This window comes from Haliotis rufescens, unplaced genomic scaffold, assembly GCF_023055435.1.
Source record: "Haliotis rufescens isolate VD_foot unplaced genomic scaffold, xgHalRufe1.0.p SCAF_17, whole genome shotgun sequence".
NCBI lineage: Eukaryota > Metazoa > Mollusca > Gastropoda > Lepetellida > Haliotidae > Haliotis > Haliotis rufescens.
The window spans coordinates 21,314,587-21,342,563 of record NW_025963857.1 but is presented as its reverse complement, the minus strand read 5'-3'; the positions used below and the strand labels follow the sequence as shown (position 1 = coordinate 21,342,563).

Here is a 27,977-nt window from a genome sequence, read left to right as displayed (position 1 = left end):
CGTTGCAGATAGCGTTGCAGATGGCGTTGCAGATGGCCTTACTGATGGCCTTACTGATGGCGGGTAGCGTGAGTCAATAATTCTAAGCAATATCAGGACACCTGGCGACGTGCTCACACATGATCAGACAATCCAACAACTGATGGCCTAAATAACGCAATTTACTTGATAGTACAGCTAGATTTATTCAACACTATTTTGTTACAAAATTATACTCGTAGTCCCATATGCAGCCCTGCAATACAAATTATCCCCAAATCCCATGGAAATACACACACATTCTTCATGGCTTTCTGAAAGATTTCAGATGAAAAATTATGTTCTCATGAAATTTGCGTCGTGCATTTTAGATCTGATTTCTTCAGTATTAGGTCTCAAAATGACAAGATTCCCACGGTTCCTTTCTGATGTGTCTCATAACGCAATTTAAGAATAAATTTTGAAATTGTTTTCTTTTCAGAGACTAAATGTTTGCCGAGGTGCTTTGAAATATAGCCTATTGTGATATTGATCAGTTCGGACGATCACGTTTTAGATGTTGTCAAGAAAGTAGGTATATGGTCATTATTACTCCATAATATGCTCTGCATCCGGGTCAGTACAACAAGGAATATGATTTGACTACGGGAAGTACCACGTTCTTCATCATAAAAGGTCACAGGTCACAAGTCAGAGAGAGACACTTCATGGGGTGGTTTCATTATGATAGTGTAGAATATACTTCTGTCTTTACTTGAAAGTTAAAAATGGTGTTTTCTTACCAAAATATCAAATATTGTCTCTTTGAAGAAGAAATGTCTGGAAGAGTCGACGAGAATCCCCCTATGGGGGAACCTTGGGTAGTCGCTGATCACCGTCTCCTTCACGAACAACTGAAATAAGAAGGTCGTGGCACATGCAATGAGGATATTTCATACTTCTATCATGATATAACATTTATACTAAGTTTTCCTACAATAATTAGATCCACATCAAGTGCTTTTATGACTTATCATGGTGTAATATTTATACATCATTTCAGTTTTAGATAAATGCTTCAAATCTATTAAACTATGTAGACATTACTCTTGTCTTATTGAATAGTATGCGCTCCCATTACCTTTGGCTAGCATTTATCTAAAAACCTATAACTGAAACTACTGATATTTTATATATGCATTTTACCTGTTGATAAGTATTACTTGCTAAACTATAATTATATGAAATGATGTATAAATATTACACCATGATAAGTCATAAAAGCACTTGATGTGGATCTAATTATTGTAGGAAAACTTAGTATAAATGTTATATCATGATACTTCTGAGAAACATATATCTACCGGGAAGCTTTAGGGAATATTCTTGCACAAATACCCTCAAGTGAGTTTTGGGTAAAAATAATGAACGTTTATTAGCTGTGAAAATTATATGAATGGACAACTGAAAATCAGTGATAACACCAGGTGTTCGGGACGAGGTTGTAATGAACTGACATCGTCCATTTGTTTGTAGTTATGTGCTTTATGTATTTATGTATACTATAATGTTCGCACTTGCTGTGTGTATACGGTTGTGCACATGGTCCTGGAGTGAGTGAGTGAGTGAGTGAGTTTGGTTTAACGCCGCTTTTAACAGTATTCCAGTATTCCAAGTGATGCACGTCTCAGACGTTTACCACTTCGGTGAAACCCACGAGCACGGGTATGGTGCTGACAAACCTAGAAACATAATCGGGGCGAACCGGCATTCGAACCCACAATCATAGGTTTCTGGCGTGCCCAAGGGACGCAACTCTGCACAGCGAATCGCGGCGCCTTAGACGACTGGGCCACCCGTGCCCCCTGGTCCTGAAGCCTTCATACAAATTAACGTCTTTGCTTCATACGTTTGGAGTGGTGTTTTACGCTACTTGTAATATTCCACCAATATCAAGACAGATGGCGCCACAAATGTGTGAACTGAGCCAAACCCTTGACTTGACGAGTGAGGACTATAACGTGTTCCTCGTGGCTTCGACTTGTAACAAACAAAGAAAAATGCATTGATGTATTAAAAATCAATTTCTCTATTAAAAGAAATAAGTAAAAAGGTGTACAACATTAGTTATTATAATATTTACATTGGCATTTTTGGCTCGGTCATCCGGGTCCTCGCCATCTAGTCCCCGCCAAACAATGTGACTAAACGTCTCCAGGCCTCGCAATGCTCCCCAAACCTCATTGGCCCAGATGAATGCTCGTGCCTTCTTCACAACCAGATCATCTGAAACAAATATATTTCGTTATCTGGATGTCTTGTTAGAACGACAATACATAATTATAGAAAGTCCCAACACCTTATTATAGGTAGTAGATATATTTCTCACTGTTTATTGGGAAAGAGTAAAATTAATCTTCGTTATAACGCCGTGGTCCGATTATTCCAGTTTTACCACGCCTGTAAATTATGCCGTCCGGGCAAGGAAGAATGCTGTTGTATTGCCCTTAGAGCCCTCGGGGTCTGGCCATGTAACCATCCGATCACCCATTTAGACTTCAGACAATGATGGGTTACTACGGAGCACCAAAAGGGGTGGTTGCCACCGGATACTTACCCGAAATGCATCTGGGTATCTCTTAGCGGATACACTCAACTATCTGATACCGACTCCGAAGCCTTAGTAAGGTGGTATCCAAACTGTATCCGTAACGGGTACCCGGATTATAAAAGACTTGGCATCCGAGGAGGTGTCTAGTGACGGATACAATGGGTAGGGTACCCAGGAGTGTAACCGTTGACGGATACCAAGATATGTGTGAGCGTACGGTTGGTATCCACTAGTGAGTGAGTGAGTGAGTGAGTGAGTATTTTTACGCCGCTTTTAGCAATATTCCAGCAATATCACGGCGAGGGACACCAGAAATGGGCTTCATACATTGTACCCATGTGGGGAATCGAACCCGGGTCTTCGGCGTGACGAGCGAACGCTTTTACCACTAGGTTACCCGACCGCCCCTTGGTATCCACTAGGAATGAGGCGGACGGAAATCACCCCACATGGTGAGTTGCGAGCCTATATGCTTCAGACCCTGCGAGCCCTCCCTAACTATCTTTTGATATGTTACATCGATCCCCAAACAACTGCGTATATCAAATTATCATTTCGACTAAGAACGTATTACAAAGAAGAATCCAAAGAAAATCAATAAAGTATTAAGTTTTGAGTCACTGAGTTCTGACACATCATAGAACGCGATGATCGCAAAACTTAATAGCGTCGTCATGCCTTAGATATCAGAAAAACAATCTCCTTCTTAACAAACAAAAGAGCAGAAATATTCAGAACAGATCATCTATCAAACCGATTGATCACAATTCCATAACCCTCCGCGGATGTGTTTACTGCACTCGACGCACGTGCTAATTTCATTCCGTTTCCGAGGGACTATCCTTACAGGACTGCGCATTCACATATTATGTGAAGGGTTATTATATCACTGCGCCTGGTGCCCTATCCTATTACAGCTGGATGCCTTATGCCGCCAAACGGAACTACTACAAATATGACATTCTCGTGTCAAGCTCTTTGATATTTTCCCCAAACACTGATTGGGCTGTAGCGGGACCCCGATGTTTGAAGTCTCAAGCCCCCTGTGCGTATCACCAACTGAGTTGGAAATGAAACACGAAGAACGCCGGGATTATTTTGTGACAGAAGGGTATGCTGAAATAATCAAGCCGGACTCAACACAACCCCTCTAATTCTTGAACTTGGCCACAAGAGGTCGAAAAACATTTCTAACGCTTTAGCAAAATCATAAAAAAACGTGACAACCGCGATGGAAGGCTTTAGGATTTGTGAGCGAGGCCTTACTTCAATACGCCGCCAACACGCCTAGATTAGCATTCAAAAGATTCCTAGCATATTCGAATAACACTGACGAGTGACAACGTAAAAAATCACAGACGTTCTTTAAGACGGACGTGGAGCCTAGCGGTTTAAAGCGTTCGCTCATCACGAAAAAGGCCCGGGTTCGATTCCCAATGGGTACAATGTGTGAAGTCCATTTTTGTTGTCCATGCCGTGATATTACTGGAATATTGCCAAAAGTGGCGTAAATTTATACTCAATCACTCCCGAAGACTCGCTGTGATTGTTACCTTGTCATATTACTGGTTAGATGTATAGTTTAATATTGAAAATATGAAACTTACAAGATTCATCGGAGTCTACCGACGGGAACTTCTGGCACGGCTTTCGAATCTTGATGTCAACTTTAGCGATGACGTGAGCCTTCGTGTACATGTCCTTGTCGTACTTCAAAGCCGGGTCGTCGATGTTGGTGCCGGGGGCGTTCTGTAGATTGTCGTACATGTCCTCCACAGCATCCTCGAGAACCCGCGTACGGTACCTCTCGACGGCCTCCTGAATGATGTCACAAGTCTCTCCGATCACCTTGAACGTAAACAGGTCCTTGTCCAGTTTATAGACCCTCTTCTCTTTCTTGACGTAGTATTGGGGTAACGGCCAGGGTTCCCCTGTGGTGGAGTGCGGGGCGCGCCTCACCTTCATCTCCGCCCCGCCATAGTCGTCGAAGGTGATGGCGAAGTCGCTCCAGTCCCATGTCAGTCTGATGCCCCCTATTTCACGTTGCTGATGCTGGTAGTTGCGGCCCTGATCGTTCATGTTGACGCCCCCGCCATTGAAGTTTTGATATCCTGCTCCACCGGCGTTATTGTTGGCGTTGAAGGTGTTAGGCTGTGGGTTGTTGTTTTGATTAACGCCATCAGCCACGTTTTTGATTACGCCTCTTTGATCTCCATTGACACCATTTTGGTTGTTGTCATTTATGGTCTCTACCGGTCGTTCCAACCTTGCTGACCTCTGTCTGTCATCCTCTGCTATGGTGTCTGCTCTTCTGTCACTTTGACCTTGACCAGCACCGGTGTCTTGCTGCACATGTGGAGCTTCTGTTTGCACAGCAGGGACATTGACCTCTTCCCTGACCTGAGAATTACCCTGAGCCGGCTGATTGGCTTGATTACCTTGATTACCTGCATTCAACTGATTGACCTGATTCGGCTGATTAGCTTGATTTTGTTGATTGAACTGGTTTGGCTGGTTCACCTGCTGACCTTGAGCACCATTGACGACAGCTTGAGGCTGATTTACATGAGCCTCGTTCTGTACTCGAGCCTGAATGTTGCTGGATCCTGGTTGGACAACTGACCCAAGTGCCCCAGGCGCGTTGTTACCTTGAACACCCTGGCCTGCATTAAACTGATTCTGATTGGATGCTACATTTGGAACATTTCCAAGATTCGGGTTATTTCCTGCTACTTGCGCTCCAATTACCCCTGTATTAATTGGTAGTTGGTTATTAATGTTGTTGAAGTTCCTGTTGTTGTTATTGTTGTTCTGGGGCCGTGCGGCAGCCCCTGCCAAGTTCTGTTGAGCAAACTGGTCCACGTTCTGATTAAACTGTTTCACGAGGTTCTGCTGCTGCTGCTGACCCTGAAGTCGTGGGGCGTTATTCCATTGGTTGCCTTGGTTACCAGCGTTTCCACCATTGACATTTAAATAATTTCCGTTCTGATCTGAAATGCACGAAACGAATTACGTGAGAACTTAAAATTTCATCTGAAATCTTTTAGAAACCAAATACAAGGTGGAAATGATTGAATCTCGTCTATAAATTGAGCTCGTCTGAGATTGCGTATTGACAAGAGAGTGGGAAGAACTGTCTCTGGAAATAAACATGAATTAATGAAGACACTGTCACACGGATGCTTCTAAATCTTGCAGACACCACGTCTCGTCAATACTGATAATCTCTGCTTCGTATGCTTTCCTCCACAATTTCAGTCTCACGACCTAACTACATGTTCAGCAAACAAGGTACACTTACTTCCAACTTGTCCGTTGATTGGTTGATTTTGTAACTGGCACAGCGATTGACCAATCACAGCCGCCAACACAAACAGTATACACGCTTCCATCGCACCGGCTCGATTCTGTAAAATAGAAGAAAAGAGTAATTAATACTGTCAAACAGCTACTTTTGTAAAGATACAATATTCACACAGACAACAGGTAAATGTGTCTTTCATTGATAACAAGCTGTAGTGTAGCTATTAAGACCCTATCACACCTATCCAGTGTTGATAACATTAACAAATTTTTTAAAGGTTATTTTTAATCATGAACTCAAGAAAGATTAGAGTCACTCACGAGTAGTACACAAGGACTCAGACGACTTTCAATGGGTAGAGTGTTGCCGAAATCGAAGACAAAACGGCGAAATTTGTAAAATCGAAAACAAACGGCGAAATGACTAAGTGAATTTTGCAGTAAGACTTCAACGACATTTCAGCAACACTCCGCCCATCTCAAGGCCTGTTAATTAACGATTTCGGCGAGGCGAGCTAACGTTTGACCACAGACCATCTAACAAGCAAAGAATACAATGTTTTGATTACTTTGCCCGCCCATCGCAACCAAAACCTCATTGAAGTCTTTGATGGGCATTTAGAAGTTGGAAGGTTTTTGAATATATGACACTTTTTATGGATAGCAACTTCATTGATTCTTTGTCAGAAGGTTTCGGAGCTACTTCTTGCAAGAAGACGTAGCTCTGAAACGTCGTTGACAGTAAAACACGTCTGAACGAAGACGATTGAAACGTCGTGCAAGAAGAAGTCGCTCGGAAACGTCTTAACAAAGAATAAAAGAAGTAACTGTTGCTATCCATTAAAAAAATGTCATGTATTCAAAAACCTCATTGATTTCAAACTGAATCCGTGCACCCATTGCAAACTAAACCTACGCACCTATCGCCAACTAAACCTACCAGCCAAAACCACGACACCCATCAGCAAAAAACCACGAGACCCACCAGCTAAAACCACGAGACCCACCAGCTAAAACCACGAGACCCACCAGCTAAAACCACCAGCTAAAACCACGAGACCCCCCAGCTAAACCCACGAGACCACCAGCAGTGACACACTCTGTTTCCCACTACATAATTACATGTACATAGCTGTATGGATATGATGACTCCTGCTGTTCGATGCCACTGCATCACATGATAAGTATCATTATTACATTTCCCGCGTGTGTTTTAACCTACTTTCACCATTTCAACATTTATTGAAAACACGCAACAGCTGGTGACGTACAAATAAATGAATACGTTTTCATTACAGTTGATACAATACTGATAATATTTGCCAGTTCATTCGATCTTATCCTGATGGATCGTGTGTGGCAGTAAAATATTCCACAAAGGTCGGTACCTACTCGGCATAATAGTTCAATTGTCTCTACAAAGAACCAGGGGAATGTTTTTTGTCTGTTTGGTGGTTGTTTAACGTCGCATTCAGCAATATTCCAGCTATACGACAGCGGTCTGAGTGAGTGAGTGAGTGAGTTGGGTTTAACGCCGCTTTTAACATTATTCCAGTTATATCGCGGCGTGTCAGCTTAATGTGGGAGGAAAGCCCGAAGTGATGCAGGTCTCCGACGTTTACCACTTCGATGAAACCCACGAGCACGGGTATGGTGCTGACAAACCTAGAAACATAATCGCGTGGCGAACCGGGATTCGAACCTACAACCATAGGTTTCTGGCGTGCCCAAGGGACGCAACTCTGCACAGCGAATCGCGGCGCCTTAGACGACTGGGCCACCCGTGCCCCCCGACAGCGGTCTGAAAATAATCTCCTCTGGACCAGACAATCCTGTGATTGACATCATGATCTTAGACCAATACAGTTAGGATACGATGACATGCATCAACCAAGTCAACGAGACTAACCAACCGATCCCGTTGGTCGCCTCTTACAGCAAGCATGGTCGCCTCTTACGACAAGAAGGGTTGCTGAAGACCTATTCTAACCCGGATGTTCATGGGGACAGAGGAATGTCGTCCAAACACGTATAGGTCGTCGGACTATCTAGACCGTTGATGCACATACGTATCAGAGTTATATCTATGAGAATCCTGTTGAACTTACGCATTGTCTCGAGTGTGACAAGCTGTTTATCTTAGCCTGGTGTTATGTGTCCTTTATCTGACCATTAGTGTTGCTTTATCATAAAGTGCACATGCGCGTATGTTTCCAATGTAGGGGTACATTGTATTGAGATCAAGTGAGATGTTTTTTGTATGGTGATAAAATGAGATTATTCGCCGTTCTGAAGTATTTGGGTTACATTAGCGTGTCAACCAAAACAGAAAATCCAACGAGCACGTATAGTACTGACAAATCAAGGCGGATCTGGGATAGGCGGATCTGGGATAGGCGGATCCGGGTACACCCGACCAGACGACAACGCGTGGTTGTATTACTGAATGAAAGTTAACATTCTCCAATGACCACAAAATACATGCAAACATCAGGTCTGTGATGTGTTACAATATCCTAGCGATACCACGACAGAAGATAGCACGATTTGGCTTCATACATCGTAGCCTTGTGCGGAATCGAAACTGACACCTCTGCGAGACGATACAAACTCTTTACCACTAGGCTAGCTGTAATACTGCATTTTTGAAAATAGCTCAATTTTGTTGTGATGCAACAGGTCAAATAACGGTAACATAAGATGTCATCCTTCAACGCTATCCAGATCTCCTTCACATCAACACATCACACTGAGTGACTGAATTGGGTTTAGTTACAGCGCCGCTCTTAACAGTATTGCAGTTATATCACGGCGTTCCAGCTTGATGCCGGAGGAAAGCTCGAAGTGTTGCAGGACTCAGGTGTTTGCAACCTTAGGTGAAACACACGAGCACGGAAATGGTGCTGACAAACCTAGAAACATCCGCACGAATTTGTGATTCGAACCCGCGATCAGAGGTCTCTGGCACGCTTAGTGAGTGAGTATGGTTTTAAGCCGCTTTTAACAATATTCCAGCAATATCACGACGGGGACACCATAAATGGGCTTCACACATTGTACCCATGTCGGGAATCGAACCCGGGCGTTCGGCGTGACGAGCGAACGCTTTAACCACTAGGCTTCCCGACCGCCCTCTGGAACGCTTAAGGGACGTAACTCTGCAAACCGAATTAGGGCGCTTAGACGATTGATCAGCGTTCCCCCCAAAACTCATTTGACACCTTGAAGAATATATGCCTTCGCCTAGATTTACACAGTGAAAACAATTCCAGATCCAATCTAAAGCCGGGAAAGATATGAACGGCATATTTACTCCGCTGTATAAATCAGAGTTGGGGCCATAGATCAGGCCTATAATCACAACCATGTCACTGTGACCTAAGATAAAAGTCCGAAACAGTTGAAACGTTTATGCTGTATCCCATTTAGCGATACGAAGTAAAACAAAAGACCAAAGCCAAGTTACAAGTTCATCAGGGCTGCATCCACTCGGAAGATCCCCCACAGCATATTAACTGTCGCTGCTTGATGCTTTCACACACTCGACTAAAGCGCCAGTTAACAACTACCCTTTGAAGTTGCCTTTTGACATTTCCGAACGCCTCTGACGAGACTATCCCATCATGGTAGCTATTACAGCGGTGTACCGTCGCCTGCATGTCAACAGTAAACAGCACATGCGCAGTGGCAAACCCTGTGACGTCACGTACAGATCACGAGGAGGCATGCTGCGAAGGAAGAAATGACCTTTAGCGGTAACCGTGGTCTCAGAAGTCGATCACAATGTTTTCCAAAGACGTATCTTTAAGATACCGCATTTCAAAACTGCATTCACCATGCTGTGAGATATATACTCAGGTTCCTTATTCATAAATGCATAAGTAAGCCTGTCTTATTCTTCTCTTGGCGGTCGGGTAGCCCAGTGGCTAAAGCGTTCGTTCGTCACGCCGAAGACCCGGGTTCGATTCCCGACATGGGTACAATGTGTGAAGCCCATTTCTGGTGTCCCCGGCCCCGCCGTGAAATTGCTGGAATATTGCTAAAAGCGGCGTTAAACCGTACTCACTTATTCTTCTCTGGTGTCATCACACACCGAACATTACTGGAACGTGCATGTCAAAGGTCAATAGGTTGGTTGGTTGGTTGGTTGGTTGGTTGTTTAACGCCGCACTCTGCAATATTCCAGCTATATGACGGCGGTTTCTGTAAATAATCGAGTCTGGACCAGACAATCCAGTGATTGATATTATGAGCATCGATCCACGCAATTGGGATCGATGACATGCATCAACCAAGTCAGCGAGCCTGACCACCCGATCCCGTTAGTCGCCTTTTACGACAAGCATAGTCACCTTTTACGGCAAGCATGGGTTGCTGAAGACCTATTCTACCCCGGAATCTTCACGGGTCCAAAGGTCAGTAGGATCCACATCCAACAGAAATAGATGGAGGATCAACATTGCGCCAGGAATGGCGGAATACATTTAGTACCCCCTTCCGTGTCAGATTCAGGTAAACTGACATTTATGACCGTCACATGGCACACCTTCCCAACAGCTGTCATCCAGCCACAAATGTAGGCTTGATTGAGTAAACACAGGTAAAAACACACATCCAGGCGATGTCTCCATGAGCCTACAACTAGCTAAACCCCATGCATCTTGTTCATTGCTATCCTGAAATGTCATTAAAAGAGGATGTGGATGGTCCTTTCTCCGCCTCCGTAGTCTTGTGAAAAGAGCGTCTGCCCGGAGACCTGGCGTTCGGCGTTGCAGGGGCTGGACGACTCGGTGTCAGTAATGTGTCTGAGTTGGTTATTCGTGTTAAAACTGCGTCATGGTATCTCAATGGGATGGGACTCTCAACAACAAAAAACGCGCGCATGCACATACATACGTGTATGTACGTCGATATTCAGTGAATAAATACGCGACACGACGTTATAAGCCATTTCACCTCACATCAAGTTTGATACCATAGGATCCTGGTACCAAGTCGTGAAGTAAGTAAGTGAATGAGTGAGTAGGGTTAAACGTCGTTTCGAACAGTATTCCAGTTATATCAGGGCGTTTCAGCTCAATGTGGGAGGGAACACAAAGTGTGGCAGGTCTCAGACGTTTACCACTTTGGTGAATTGTACGGAGTGATTCATGCCTTTCTACTGAAGTTAGCTCATACAAGTAAAATCATTTTACATTCTGTCACACAAATCATTTGGAATTGCTGTGGATGATCCATTGGTTTAGGCTTCAATGTTCATAACAAGCTAACCGCTCCTGTTTTTTGCCGCATTTGCAATATTCAAACAATATCATGGCTGGGGACACCAGAAATGGCCTTCACACATTGTACCCATGTGGGGAATCGAACCCGGGTCTTCAGTGTGACGAGCGAACGCTTTAACCACGAGGCTACTCCACCGCCTCGTGTGGATGTGGAATGAAAGAATAAATATTGCTTATAGCCGCTTCAGCAATTTTATATACGTGCGGGATGACTTGTGGATTTGGCTTCTGTGGATGTGGAAGTGGTTGTGGTTGTGGATGTGGTTGTGGAAGTGGTTGTTGATGTGGTTGTTGATGTAGTTGTGGTTGTGGTTGCGGTTGCGGTTGCGGTTGTGGATGTGGATGTGGAAGTGGATGTAAACATAAACTATACCAATAGTTATATGCTACACACTGAGATGAAAAACTTGTAATGTTGGTACATCTGCATCTCACACTGTAACCAATTGCAAGTCCAAGTAGACACCAAAAGGTCTCTGACTGGTAGAAGTGAACCTGGGCGTTGTGCCTGAGAAGCTAACGCGTTACCAACAGGGCTACCCATCACCTTAGGAAAGAAACTCGCTATCTCTGTGCAAAATAACACAACACTGTCCAAATTCCACACTCATCTGGAACCTGTCAACAATGAACACATTTGCTCAGTCTCCTGAAGCCACAAGTATTGAAAATGTGTCCACTAAATATCCCTGGTGAAATGCTTCAAAAAGCATATTTGTCCTCGGGGACAAGCATAATCAATAGCTGCAATACATGAATCTAGTCAGGGAAAGTAGAGATGTGGCGAGTAGCTGGCCAGTTTAAGCCTTTGCCAGAAACCGCTTTATAGAACAAGCGCACTCAAACATGCAGCACTCGAACACGATTTCCAGGAACAATGCTGTAAGAATGACAGTACGTAATTATTTTCATGAAGCCACTTTGGGCAAAACAGCTTGGAATAAGCAGGTGTTTTGCCCGTAGCTGAAGCAGGATTGGGCTAATAGAGCACAGTCGGCCAATAGACCTCGAGACCTGGGACATACTCCCACAGCTCCAGGCCAATAGATAGCATTAACCAATAGGAACATACCAAAATATTCCCAAACAACTCCGGGTAATAGAAAACAATGGTTATTGCCCGATGAATATGCATGTCGGTTCGAAACATGGCAACTTCTCTTGCATTCGTATTGATTTTTGCTCAAATTTAACACAAAACGAATCGACTGTTAGCGTTACCAGTGTTGTCTAACCTTGACAGCCCTGATACAACACAGTCACGCCATCGCCAGAAAACAAATGAATTAACACAAATGCTCACTGATCTACATGAACCCTTGTTGAACTGAGCACATACCGTTGATGTCAGTCTGAAGCCCACCTGTGCTTGATAGCCTTAAGCCTAAGATGGGAAGCCAGTCTAATTTCCCCTTAACATGCATTGTCCTTAACATTTGCACCTAAGGGAAGGGGGTATAACATATGTCTGTGTCTTGTTGCAAAGAAACAGGGCAAATGGGTATTTTGAGTGTTTAAACACGTTCATTGGCGTTACAGTAGAAACTGGTCAAAAACTGGAACTCGAATGTCGCGACTAGACAGACAAGTAGAAAATACATGTACCTTTATTTCAGGCATATACTAAGTGAGCGAGTAGGGTTTAAAGCGTGTTTTGTACATCATTCCACCTTGTACCCTGGCTTGGCAGTTCCAAAGAAGATCCAAAAGGACATAGGTCGGGGACATTAACATTGAACAAAAGAGAGCTGCCATGGTGCGGACAATCCGATGATCATAAGTTAGGTTTGTTTGGTTTGGATTGTTGTTTAACGCCGCATGCAGCAATATTCCAGCTATATGACGGCGGTCTGTAAATAATCGGGTCTGGACTAGACAATCCAGTGATTGACATCATGAGCATCGATCCACGTAATTGGGATACGATGACATGCATCAACCCAGTCAGCGAGCCTCACCACCCGATCCCGTTAGTCGCCTCTTACGACAAGCAGAGTCGCCTTTTACAGCAAGTATGGGTTGCTGAATACCCATTCTACCCCGGAACTTCACGGGTTGGGACAATATGAGTCCCAACCAACGATTAGCAGGTAACTCATGGGGCGCAACGTAACACAACGGGATGTAGCCTCGCAACGGTCGTTTGTCGAAAAAATATTCCACATTTGCTTGAATGATCTTGAAACCTCAACTGAACTCGGTATTTCGCAAGTTCTTCAAAGTGACAAACAATATTTGACATTTCCTATCTGGAGAGTTTAAGAAAGAAGTGTTCTCTCGTTCGCAGAGGCGGTCCTCTAGAAATTCGAGGCCGAACTTAGATTCGTTCGTCACCACAAAAGGATGTCTGATACTGAGATATATTTTTAAGATGTTGCACGTCAAGCTGAATAATTATTTCCAAAAGGTTTCTGTTTTAGTTTTTCTCAACGATTTCTCGAAACCAGATGAAGACTTCTATTGTAATCAATATGAATCGCATCTCTGATCGCGTATGTCAATGAAATTACGACTGAACCGATTTTTTCTTCTCTTTGTTCTCAGAGACAAGACGATACCAACAAAGTTTAATCAAACTATCAACCAGTTGTCACTATGGGTTCAGCTTTAAAAGCAAAAAACAAACCCATCATTTTCATCAAGACAAGTTTTTCAGGTATTTGTCTAAATAACTTGTCTCTATGCGGTCTTTGATCCCGCGGATTGCCAGTTGCAGCCTGTGGATGAAAAGATGTATGTAGCCAATCAAAAACCTGGTTACAAATTGACTTTGACGATGATTGTGAGGAAGTGCATTGGCACCATGTCACGATCCAAGCTCAATCACCAACAAAAGGATGCAGTTGTTACATGGTTATGTCCGTTCACGTTGAAGTTATATTGTCCATTGAACGATTGTTTTTTCCCCACGGCGATGTCGCATGAGAAACTACAGAATAGCGCCATGACTCTTCAGCAATCCTGGTTATATAGTGAGTGAGTGAGTGATTGAGTTTGGTTTTCCGTCGTTTTTAGCAATATTCCAGCAATACCACGGCGGGGGACACCAGAAATGGGCTTCAGACATTGTACCCATATGGGGAGTTGAACCCGGGTGAACGCGAAGACAACTTCTGTATCCTTTGAAAACGTTTCAGGACTATGTCTTGTCCCTTCATGTGAACACTGAAGAAGTGTATTGTTTGTTTGTTTGTTTGTTTGTGTTTTGTTTAACGCTGCACTCAGCAATATTCAAGCAATAGGACGGCGGTCTGTCAATAATCGAGTCTGGTCCAGACAATCCAGTGATTTACATCACGAGCATCCATCTACGCAACTGGGATACCATGACATCCATCAACCAAGTTAGCAAGGCCACCGTATCCCGTTATTACCCGGATTTTCACGGGTTGAATAAGTGTATTAAATATATGTTATATATATACATACTTAAAACGAACACACATAATCATATTATTATTGGCATGCTTCAAGAGGCCTTGCATTCTCGATTACCCTGTGCATTGTGTATCAATAATGGTCAATACCCAATACGTCACTGCCCAACAAAACTATTGTGGCAAAGTCATTAATCTCTTTCTCAGCACAGATGTCAAGTTCATCTCATCGAGTGACATTGCAGTGATAATTTCATGAGATCCTTCATACTTGGGAGTTAAAAAGTAATATCTATGGACATTGTCGGTCTCCTAGACTTTAGAGAATAAATTAAAAAAAACGAATCCAATCCAGAATGAATTTGTCTCGATTGCCTCAGCTCTAGTTCATTGTTCTGGGAACCATTTTGCATATATTTGAAATAAGATAATTTTATTTCTGGTACTAAATGTTAGTCTAATACAGACAGTAGCTTGGGCAGAAGACAATGGATAACGGTATCTTGGAAGCTCTCAGTAATCCAGGAGGGATGTTATCAAAATTCACCTTTCGTGACCTTATAAGAAGAGTCATAAGGTAAACACATGCCACAGATTACCCTCTAGCCTTGCTCCAATGCTATACTAAAGAAAAATCCATGGATGTGTAGAAATTCTATCCTCCCAATAGGAAAGTCTAGATATGGGGACTCTGGTCTCTTAGAGGGACAACTTGTTCTCATTATTGACATCTAGAAATTATGATTGAAACTAATAATTATTTCCTTGTAGACTTCAACAAAGTCTAGTTCCCCTCCTGCTGTGGAGTGTGTACGCATGACGACACTGACCTATATGAGACGGACGTGGCTTGACGTGTGTGATTGATGACGCGAGGTCAGCGATGACATTCCTGAGTGGGCTGGCTGAGACGTTTTATAATGCTGTGACGTGGTGGTGAAAGCTGCAGGATTTCCTGACATTTCTAAAAAGTCTCCCAGTGTTATTAATCCTTTTCCTTAACTACAAATTATCTCAGCTATAAATTACATCTGTGGTAATACGTAATCATAAGATAAATGCAGATACGACAGGTTTTAAATTGATTTTAGAAATAGGATAAATTTTCAAAAAATAACGTTGTCGCGTGTTTCTCTCTTACGTCAATAAAGAAATAGAATAATATAATTCCTGGATAAATACTAAACAGAAATTAACAAGACTAGTTGTCACTCCAGTTGCTTCACTTCAGTAAGAGAGCGGGTGCGTGAGTGAGTGAGTGAGTGAGCGAGGGAGAGAATGGGCCGGGGTGAGGTGAAATGGGGTTTAACGTTGCGTCCAAGATTATTGCACTTATATTGCGAGGTGCATCCACGTGTTTGTGTGTGTGTGTGCGCACACTAGTCCGGACTGATGCCGATTTATAGTGCTAGCTCACTGAGATACCATGCCGCAGTTTACCATCAATATCCCACATGCCGCAGTTTAACATGAATATCCCACTCAGAGTATACTGACTCGGAGCCGACCAGTCCTTATTTTAGCCACTAAATGTCGAACACCAGACAGGGTAACAACAACTTCCACCTTTTAACGTCTTTTGGTATGACGCAGCCGGGCGGACGCTCTACCACTAGACCACGGAGGAGGTCGCGTGGGAGCGAGGTTTTAAGACCGCCAACATTTGGGTCACCAAATGGTGCCCTTGTAGAGAAATTGAACCTAGATCCTAACCGCGCGGGGTGAACGCGTAACAACTAGACTACATATCCCCGTGCAGTATACATGAACATCATCACAAAGCAACACGTGCTAGTCTATCCGGCAGCCTCATCGCACAGACGTTGGCTGAACATCAGTCATGTCGAATCGCCATGTACTTTGTCTTTCATAATCTTATCTTCCATCTTGTCATGAGATGTACTTGTTGAACTGCAATAGGAGGTACACATATTGATCCCGAGGCGACTTGATGGAAACGTCCTTACTTCCTTATTGACAGTGACCTATGGATGAAGGTTACCTGGGCTTGCTGTTGTTGGTGGAGCTTCGCTAGTTTCGCTAGTTTCTGTAGTCTGTGTACAGACACAGACATACAGTCGTCATACAACAATAATGACCACATAGTAATATTGTGCCACATTCACACCCTAAGGCATACATAATTATCCCGATAAATGGTTCAGTGTGCACTTGAATTTCATTCTCAGCTCCTAGGTGTATATAACCCATGTGAGGCGCAAAATGGTTAAGTCACCTTACCTTCTTCTCCTACCGGGTACCCTTCACTGCTGGGTGAACAGACGCATATTTCGAACAAGGTCATTTGTCTGAGGAGACAGCCGTGCTACACATGCTTCAGTGTGGGGCAGGACCGAACCCTAGACACGGTCCTGAGTCAAGCTGCCGAATGTGGTCACCGTTCCAACTACTCTCCGCGACTAACCTTGCCTAACTTTCCCTGATTTGCGACCTACCCACCGGACCACGTGCCGCCCCCACAATATGTCATTGGGGGCGGTCGGGTAGCCCAGTGGTTAAAGCGTTCGCTCGTCACGCCGAAGACCCGGGTTCGATTCCCAACATGCGTAAAATGTGTGAAGCCCATTTATGGTGTCCCCCGCCGTGATATGGCTGGAATATTGCTACAAAAGAGGCGTAAAACCAAACTCACTCACTCAATACGTCACTGAGTGAAGGAGGTAGGCAGTGCCTTGTAAACTCTTGATTCCCATGCAGGAAATAAAACCTGGTGTTCGGATGTGACGAGTCAATGCTTTAACCATGACGCTGCACCCAAAAATGATAACAATGTGAATCAGTGATAGAGTGAGCTCTGTTTGACGCCGCTTTCAGCAATATTCCAGCAACATCACTCGGGGATCACAAGAGATGGCTTTCACCCATGTGGGAATCGAACTAAGTTTGGGAGTGATGAGAAAACGCTTCAACCAAAAGGCGACCCTAAAGCCCCAAGAACTGAAATGGTCTGAAGGCAAATCAATGATTTACGATTGAATCCAAACCATTGAAGATGTTTCAGTGTTTATCGTACAGACACTGAACAAGCATCAAGGGAAATTGATAGCATTTGGCTATCATCTGTAAAACTTGAAGTCTGTAGTTTACACGCAATTCAGCCTTGTGACGGAATACTTGAGGACACACTTATGCAGCCCTGTATGGAGACTGCTTTATATAATGGGGTTTATATGTTTATTTCGTATATAAACGAAACAGTTTGTGGATTCCAATACTACGAGCCGTGGAAGGAGACGTGAATAAGAAGCGGACAAAACAGAGCGTACAAAAAGTAGTTCTCTTGACAAGTAGAGTATCTCGTATACAAAACACAATAATACCTTAATGTCCTTGTTATGTTATCTGAGCCACTTCTCGGTGTGATCAATACGTTTGTATGTCTGCTGCAAACGAATATGCGCCTACATATAATGTTTTGAGTTCGCAAACCCGGGTTGCCATTCAGATACGAAACAATTAGAAGTGGACTTGAATGACGCGATGAATCATGTCAGATGTACTCTATCTATGCACTCTAAGGGCATAGAGCGACCCATCACAAAATATAAACCGTCAACGCCAGAGTGAGTGAGTGAGTGAGTATGGTTTTACGCCGCTTTTAGCAATATTCCAGCAATATCACGGCGGGGGACACCAGAAATGGGCTTCACACATTGTACCCATGTCGGGAATCGAACCCGGGTCTTCGGCGTGACGAGCTAACGCTTTAACCACTAGGCTACCCGACCGCCCCTCAACGCCAGAGAATATCGTTATCCGGTCTCGATTATCCGACGAAACTGATTCCACTGGGCGAAAGAGGCAAATGACAATGATATGAATGGATCAATGAAAATCAGTGATGAAACCAGGTGTTCGAAGACCTGCTTTTTCTATATTCTATGAAGCTAATGTAGATCAGGATTCACACAATGAATATTAGATGCAATCATGCTATGGCCATTGCTGAAGCTATAAAGCGACCCATTTTGTACAATATAAGCTTTACGATGTAGATTGCGATACACAAATGTCTGCACACTTGGGTACAGAGCCTGTGAGTGAGTGAGTGGGTCAGGTTTAACGCCTTTTCGAACAATAATCGGTTGCATCATGGAAGCTAGACAAGGGCGTGGGTTGTTGAAATATGCCAGTTTTTTTTAAAATCCATGATGGCGCCAAGAGACCATCCATCATTATCAGGTGGAAACTGGGGTTCGAATCCCCGACTAGCAGATCTGGTCGACCTTCGAGGACCTTATATAAAAAGTGGCGAGGACCGCTGGTGTGTCTGCATCCGTTACCAAGGTGTGGCCAAGTACCAAGTTGAATTTAGAAAGTACGGTTAGAAACACTGAATGCAAGTCAATCGTAGGTGCATGCAATGTCATTTGATGTAAACAACTTACAAAATGCCAGATCCGGTTTATTTGGTTAAATGTCTTCACTCCTCGAGACAAGCAAATTGTAAACATATAAGGATCTAACATACTGTTCTTTAGGAACATCAACACAATGAATACATAGAGTAATGATGTCTGAAACAGTCTTGTCAGTAGTGGCCTTGACTAAAGCGAGATAACTGCGCATATTTGACTGTAACTTGACCTCCACAGCGGCGTAAAATAATCCAACAGAGGCTTTGATATCGGTACCCGTGAAGATCCGGGTTAGAAAAGATCTTCAGCAACCCATGCTTGTTGTAGGAGGTGACTATGTTTGTCACTAACGAGATCGAGCGGTCAGGCTCGCTGATTTGGTCGATGCAAGTCATTGTATACCAATTACGTGGATCGATGCCAATAATACCATCACTGGATTATTTGGTCGGATTGTTTACAGACCGTGGTCATGTAGCTGGAATAGTGCTGAGTGCAAACTGTGATCACTTCTTCTACATCATCCTCATAAGCTTCATTGTCCAGACAGTCGTCTCCGGACACAATCACACGTCCGTTAGCCTGGCAGCAAATGTTCCTCGTACGCGGAGTCGTACAGCTGACGTCGTGTGAAGCGTGGTGAATCATTGATGTGTTCCGTGGCTGTTCGGCATCGTCACTGTCGCGGCATCCACGAGGGAGTTAGCAGGACGTGCGAGCGGAGCTATGGGCCGAGGGGCATCAAATGTCCTCGGTGTTGCCAACATTTCTTCAACTGCCATGAAACATAAAGAATCTCTTCCAGACCGGGTCCAGCGCTTACAGGTTTACTAATTGCCAGATAGTCGCCTGTAGGCTATTCCCGTCAGGGTGAGACGGACGGAGATACAAAGAAGTCGATGGTGGTAAGATGGTTCCAGCGTCCTGCTTCATCCCACCTCGGATGATTGTCCAGATCCCGGGACCATTGTTGGGTTCAAAATCCTCCCCACAAAGACTCCCATAGCTTCATCTCAGCACTTGTATCCTGTGAGGCGTGCAAGACGACAGGTTGTTGGTTGGTTGGTTGGTTTGTTGTTTAACGCCGCACTCAGCAATATTCCAGCTATATGACGGCGGTCTGTAAATAATCGAGTCTGGACCAGATAATCCAGTGATTAATATCATGATCATCGATCCACGCAATTGGGATCGATGACATGCATCAACCAAGTCAGCGAGCCTTGCCACCCGATCCCGTTAGTCACCTTTTACGGCAAGCATGGGTCTTCACGGGTTAGACGGCAGGTTGCAAAGGTGCCTGGATATGTTGCCTGACACTCATGAGTAGAAGTGTCTACTACAGATGGACGTGTACAATATGTCTGGCCAAGGGGATGTGACTGATCTATCTGGGCAGGTGATGTGTGCATACGACATCAAACACCGAGCTCTCTGATAATAAGGTCCGTGCACATAATATCTTAAAAAGAGGTGTGTACGCGTATATCTGAACAAAGAAGAGTACAAATCATATCTAACAATGGGATGCGTGTGCACACATTCTGATTATTGGGTTCGTTAACATTACATCTGATAACGAAGTGCGAATACAGTATAACTGATCAGTCTGGTGCAGACAATATATCTGACCAAAGGGTTGAAGTCACTATATCTGACGAAAGGGTTGAAGTCACTATATCTGACCAAAGGGTTGGAGACAATATATCTGGCCAAAGGGTTGAAGACAATATATTTTCCCAAAGGGCTAAAGACAACATATTTGACCAACAGGTTGAAGACAATATATCTGACCAACGGGTTGAAGACAATATATCTGACCAAAGGGTTGAAGAAAATATATCTGACCAAAGGGTTGAAGAAAATATATCTGACCAAAGGGTTGAAGACAATATATCTGACCAAAGGGTTGAAGACAATATATCTGACCAAAGGGTTGAAGACAATATATCTGACCAACGGGTTGAAGACAATATATCTGACCAAAGGGTTGAAGACAATATATCTGACCAAAGGGTTGAAGACAATATATCTGACCAACGGGTTGAAGACAATATATCTGACCAAAGGGTTGAAGACAATATATCTGACTAAAGGGTTGAAGACAATATATCTGACCAACGGGTTGAAGACAATATATTTGACCAAATGGTTAAAGACAATATATCTCACCAAGGGATATGTACACACTACATCTGCCCAAGTACTTACATCTTAAGGCTGCGTTAACACTTACAAATATGGACAGGTACAGCAAGCCAGATTCCAGATATACGACACGTGGTCAATATTTGCGTTTCCTATCATAAAATGTCAGCACTATCAACAGCGCGTCGCACTGCGATAAATAAAACGCAATAATGTTAAAATCGCTGAAAACACAAGCACTCTCACCAGTTTGCCCCGAGTCTCTCTTTAATGTGACATTTCCCATTAACACTCCACACTGACACATAATAGCCTTAATTATAGGGCGCTGGTGCAGACTAAATCAGTTTTCAATTGCCCATGACCTTCAAATGTCACGTGACACCCAATGTCTTCAAACTATCTAACGTGACTTCGTACTATGTCGATAAGCGTGGTTTACACTTGGCCAACCAACAATGACTCCATACCTGAATATTTTCATTATAATTGTTTGCGAATGTCAAAAACAATATCAACTAAAGTTCAAACGATATTGTACAGCTATAGACATCATAAGCATCGATCAATTGGGATACGATTTTTACACCTTTTAACATGTTATAGAATTGCGCTGTTTCAAATTGTTTTGTATAAACAATAGACCTTAACAAAATATCCCGGACTGTAGCAGCCTGGTATTGATACAGACGGTGATGTTTAACCGGAAAACTGTATTCCCAATTACTGATAACATAATGAACATAATGTGCCACCAGTTTGCCGGTAATTGCTTGTTTTGTGTTCGTGTGATAATTACTTGATAACTGTAAACTAGCCCCTGTCAGCCATGTTCCACGGAAGTAGATTTCTGACAGTGGTTGAGAGTGAGCGAGTTGGGTTTGACGCCGCTTTTAACATTATTCCAGTTATATCACGGCGTGTCAGTTTAATGCGGGAGGAAAGCCCGAAGTGATGCCGGCCTCAGACGTTTACTTCGGTGAAACCCACGAGCACGGGTATGGGGCTTACAAACCTAGAAACATAATCGGGGCGAACCGGGATTCGAACCCACAATCATAGGTTTCTGGCGTGCCCAAGGGACGCAACTCTGCATAGCGAATCGCGGCGCCTCAGACGACTGGGCCCCAAGTGGTTTAGAAAACTGCCTATACAAATGTTGGCTCTTGCATTATTTGACAAGGCATTAAGCTGTAATTTATATTCAGGAAAAATATACTCAGGGTCTTTTTTCTAGAATGCCAATAAACATTATTCAACTATTAACAGCAGAGAAAACTTTGTTTTAGTTTAAACATATTACTGAGCTGATGCAACGCGCACAGATGGTAAATGTCACAGGTACTAAAATCAGTATCATTAAGGGAACAGTTTAAAGGCACTCCACTAGGTGTTCAATACAAGCCAGTGGTGGTTCAAAACAAGCCAGTGGTGGTTCAAAACAAGCCACTGGTGGTTCAATACGAGTCCCCGGTTGTCCAATACAAGCCACTGGTGATTCAATACAAACCACTGGTTGTTCAATACAAGCCACTGATGGTTCAATACAAGTCAAGGATTGTTCAATACAAGCCACTGATGATTCAATACAAGCCACTGGTTGTTCCAGACAAGCCACTAGTTTTCAATACAAGCCACTGGTTGTTCAATATAAGCCACTGATGGTTCAATACAATCCACTGGTGGTTCAATACAAGCCACTTGTGGTTCAATACAAGCCACTGGTGGTTCAATGCAAGCCACTGGTGGTTCAATACAAGTCACTGGTTGTTCAATACAAGCCACTGGTTGTTCAATACAAGCCACTGGTGGTTCAATACAAGTCACTGGTTGTTCAATACAAGCCACTGGTTGTTCAATACAAGCCACTGGTGGTTCAATACAAGCTACCGGTGGTTCAATACAAGCCACTGGTGGCTCAGTATCAACTTTCGATTGTCCATCATGAGTTCCAGGTGCACATAGGTTTCGGAGAATGTAAACAAATTATGCGTCTAAAGTTAAAATTCGTTTGGAAAAAACAAATTTAAAAAAATCAAATATCTGACCACACCATTCAATGAACTCGACCAGCGACCAGACATAAAATGCGGTTTAACGTCGCATGCAGAGTACCGAGTACCGTCCTTAACAACATCTACTAGAACGCGGAGGGGGATCGAACCACCGAAATTTCGCTCCCCGGGTAGACGCTCTATCCACTACACCACGGAGGCGAACTATACCTTTGAAGAAAATGAAACCGGGTTCACAGCGTGACAAGCGAGCACTACACCATATAATCTACCCGATAACAACAACATGCACCCAGTGAAAGCCTACCTTGGCTGTGCCCACCATGGAGAATCAGCTCACACACGCACGCTCCAGGTCGCTGAGATGGAGGCGGGTGTTTACTCGGCAGGGTTGCGTGCTAGGTACATCGTTTGTGCATGTCTCAGCAAGTGACAGTCTATCATTACCTCGCAGGCCTCCCATTAACGGAGAGGTTAGACTGACCCTATTGCAATATTAAAACAGACCTGACATTGGCTTTGGCTTGATCATACAAGATCAGGTAAAGCAAACATGCATTTCAGATCATGAATAGAAGAGTGTACTTTAAAAAACGATCAAAGTGAAACCTAATTATAGCATCAGTGATGGTGCTCTTGCTCGTGTTCTGCGCATGCTCAAAACTGAAACCAGAGGTGTCAGTCACGGGAAGAGGAAACATATAACGTCAATGCAAGGAGTAACCAGTCTCGATTGTCCGCCGTAATTCATTGGGCGTAAACGGCAAAATATGGAGGTGAAAATTATATGAATGGATCACTGAAAATCAGTGATGACACCTGGGTCAACTTGCACAAAGCGATCTTAGCGTTACAATTATTGTAAATCCTTAAGATCGCGATCTTAGGCTTACGCTACAATCGTCATCCACTTGCACAAAGCGATTGTAGGTTAAGATCATTGTAAGCTACAATCGAAACTTACAATTGGTCCAGACCAATCTTAAGTAGCTAAGATCGTTGTAGTCCCTGACAAAATGGCGTGCAAGACAGGGCCAGTTTCACATTAATAATCGGCTTTACGATCAAACACTGCCTCTTTATTTTGTTAGATTTTATGATTCGAATCGACACTTCAACAACACGAAGACCGCACCACAGATTTAACGTCAAAAATATCGTTAATTGCGATAGTGAACCACATAACTATCGAGTCGATAGTTAAAAGTACTATTCCCACCCGTGTCAATGCTGAAAGAAGTCTAAAACAACATACCTTATTAAGGGAAGGATAAAACCTAAGTCGTCTGCAAGCGATTTGTAACGTCCGTGACCTTTAAGATAAATCAAGGGCAGCTAATCATAGTTTATATTCTAGATGGGAGTGGTTTCCCTTTGTATAAGTATCGTAGAATCTACCTTGCCCAGTGTATTAATGTTGTAGAACCGCCGAGCTCCCCTTGTATATCTTTTGGGTCACATTCGTGTCAGTTATTTTGTCTTTAGTTTATCATTAAATTAATCTACAAGTAAACACAAGTTGAAGTGCAAAATCATACGTTTATATCTAAAATCGAGTGGGACAGTCACGAGCGGTTGTAATATCTGAATTTATAAGAAACTAATACAAATATTCATCAAACAAGCAAATACACATGATGAGACATTTGAAATTTGTGTAAAATATCCCATAAATAGCAAAAGTAAAATTCACACTTTTTAAAAAATATAATTAATACCAAATGAATATATATTAAACAACTTCTTTCTTGAAACATTATTCTTATTTCCCGTCCATGCATTCTTGAAATCTCCCTCTTACTGTGTTTTGAAAAGGTTGTCATAACATCCTTTGTAAAAGCGGCAAAACTAAAACATGAAGGATATACATGTATTTAGGATTTTACGGAAAGCTCCCACAAATAGATGACGATCATACATTTTCCTGTTATGTTATTTGGACATAGAGATCTATTATTATTTTCTATTTTTACTTTCATAATAAGAAATGTCACTAAATCTATATGCCAACATACTAATTATAGTTTCCTTCAAGTTGAGACCTTTCAACTGTGCAAGGTGCGTGGAGGGAGGTACGTGTTGTATGTCGTAACCGGTTCCACACGTTGTATGCGCAGCAAGATTTGCGCGTTTGCAGACAACCATAGACAGGAGTCTAGTTTAAGATATTTGTACCTCCACCATTGAAGATTTCAATCTTAGTTAAGATCGCGATCTTAAATCCAAGCCGTCTTACAATCGCGTTAAGATCGGTTTGTGCAAGTGGAATAGGACAATTGTAGGGTGATTGTTAAGTTGATTGTAGCTGCCTAAGATCGATTGTAACTAAGATTGTTCTGTGCAAGTAGGCCAAGGAGTTCGCGAAAAGGGTAAGCATGTCCTGCATTTCTGGGAGCACCTGCCACTCACATAGTTTGTATAAAAACGCGGTCTACCGCCTACACTCACCAGCCCACGCTTAACTTGAGTACAGCGTGGAGACGAAAAGAACATATCTGTCTGACTCATCACAACCAGCTCTGCGCTTTATGAAACCTGTAACATTGAGCAAGGTGTCCCGGGCGAATACAAAGGGAAACCCAGGCGTCAATCTGGTGGTTGGTGATACGGTAGCCTTGTGGGTAAGCGTTCGCTCGTCACGCTGAAGCCCCGAGTTTGAATCTCATCATAGATGGGCGGAGCATGATACAGTAGCCTTGTGGGTAGGCGTTCGCTCGTCACGCTGAAGCCCCGAGTTTGAATCTCATCGTAGATGGGCGGTGGGTGATACAGTAGCCTTGTGGGTAAGCGTTCGCTCGTCACGCTGAAGCCCCGAGTTTGAATCTCATCATAGATGGGCGGAGCATGATACAGTAGCCTTGTGGGTAGGCGTTCGCTCGTCACGCTGAAGCCCCGAGTTTGATTCTCATCGTAGATGGGCGGTGGGTGATACAGTAGCCTTGTGGGTAAGCATTCGCTCGTCAAGCTGAAGTCCCGAGTTTGATTCTCATCGTAGATGGGCAGTTGGTGATACAGTAGCCTTGTGGGTAAGCATTCGCTCGTCAAGCTGAAGTCCTGAGTTTGATTCTCATCGTAGATGGGCGGAGCATGATTCTCATCGTAGATGGGCGGTGGGTGATACAGTAGCCTTGTGGGTAAGCGTTCGCTCGTCAAGCTGAAGTCCTGAGTTTGATTCTCATCGTAGATGGGCGGTGGCGTAGCCTTGTGGGTAAGCGTTCGCTCGTCAAGCTGAAGCCCCGAGTTTGGTTCTCATCGTAGATGGGCGGTGGGCGATACAGTAGCCTTGTGGGTAAGCCTTCGCTCGTCAAGCTGAAGTCCTGAGTTTGATTCTCATCGTAGATGGGCGGTGGGCGATACAGTAGCCTTGTGGGTAAGCCTTCGCTCGTCAAGCTGAAGTCCTGAGTTTGATTCTCATCGTAGATGGGCGGTGGGTGATACAGTAGCCATGTGGGTAAGCGTTCGCTCGTCACGCTGAAGTCCTGAGTTTATACCACAACGTAGGTATCTGGGACCATTTGATTAACATGAGTAGTGGGAGAGCCAAGTGGTTAAAGTTCATATTTGCTACACAGTATATGTTGTTTCATTTCACAATACCGAAGCACATTCGCCACGCTCTGTATTCATGTTGAGCCCCTACTATGCATATTTATCTCCGATGATAAATTGTGTGATGCATACCGAGGTGACGGATGAGGTTGTGCGGGGCAATGTCGGTACTGGGTGACAGTCTTAAGAAGTGCAATGTAAGACCCAAAAAAACAGTTTACACCACATTCAGATGTGGCCTGCGTCGAGGGGTCCTCGAGCAGTCAAGCATACAGCCATGACACAAGAAATGACAGTAATTGCTGTCCCGGTTGACACGGAGGTATATGCCGTGTGAAACAAGAACACTTTGCAACCCGGCACTCGCTGTGTCGCGCTGAAAACCTGAACTATGTCAGCAAAATATATTAACACATGTCGTATGCCAATGGGCTGTATCCAATCCTGCGCCATGACTGTGGAATATATTTATTTTATGGAAAAAACACAATCTAGAAACGTATACAAATTTTAAAGCAAGTCTAGCCAGCTCCAGCCAGCTCTATTAAATCAGTATTGGGAAAATGTTTATTTATTTATTTTTAGAGTCAAGAAGGGTATTGTGTAATATAAGATTTCATAGACTTAATGTTAGTCTAGGCTGTATCCAATCGTGACCAACTCGTGTTATTCCGGGACAAGCCGAATAGCGACTTGTGCCCCTCTCGGCCATTTTTGAGACCGGGTTCCGTCTTAGCGCAAACGGGCATACTTAAAACAATTGTAAACTCGTTGCGTAATGCTTTTACATATATATCCCAATATATCATCTATATATCAGATGCAACTTAAAGCACATCTGGACATGCAGAATTCTTGGGAATAATTTTAGATGCAAGACATGTAAAATCAAAAAGTATTTCTGAGGGATTCTTTGACGAAGAACTTGAAATTATACGCGCATTCTGATTGGTTTGTCGTATTTTCGCCCATAACATTCATCGATAGGGGGACGAGTCTTCTTGCAGGTTACGGAAAGGGGCGAGTGGTGACGAATGGGCTGTACCCAGTGACCAATGTACTAGCAGAGTGCCAGATAAGATGCGTATTTGTGTATAATGCGCAAAATAAATGACCATTATCCAATTAATTTTGAGTTGCTTGCGCACAAATATGCATAAAAAATCCAATAGTTTAACAACACGGTATTCCTCTCAACTGGCGTATCTGTATTTCTATAAAGATCTGTGTTAACTAATAGAACACCGGCACCACACGAACATGAACACAACTGCTGTGAATAATGCATAGAAAGGGCCAAAGTCTCGCTTGTTGGTTATTAGACATGTATATGGCTGTTGTAAGTTTTGGCG

The 27,977-nt window shown here is 43.4% G+C and overlaps 1 protein-coding gene across 4 annotated transcripts in view; it reads right to left on the bottom strand.

The window, feature by feature from the left end:
- LOC124133952 overlaps positions 1 to 27,977 on the bottom strand; it is a 130,725-nt gene that overhangs the window by 31,695 nt on the left and 71,053 nt on the right. For 2 of the 4 annotated variants that reach the window (XM_048397694.1, XM_048397695.1), the window contains exons 1-5: positions 23,384 to 23,416; positions 5,871 to 5,976; positions 4,177 to 5,559; positions 2,102 to 2,244; positions 762 to 872 (exon numbers count right to left, since the gene is read on the bottom strand). In XM_048397694.1, coding sequence (XP_048253651.1) covers positions 762 to 872; positions 2,102 to 2,244; positions 4,177 to 5,559; positions 5,871 to 5,976; positions 23,384 to 23,401 — 1,761 coding nt within the window. In that variant the 5' untranslated portion in view covers positions 23,402 to 23,416. Of the gene's footprint in view, positions 1 to 761; positions 873 to 2,101; positions 2,245 to 4,176; positions 5,560 to 5,870; positions 5,977 to 23,383; positions 23,417 to 27,977 lie in introns of those variants that run through there. The other 2 variants (XM_046498555.2, XM_046498556.2) reach the window with 1 other exon arrangement.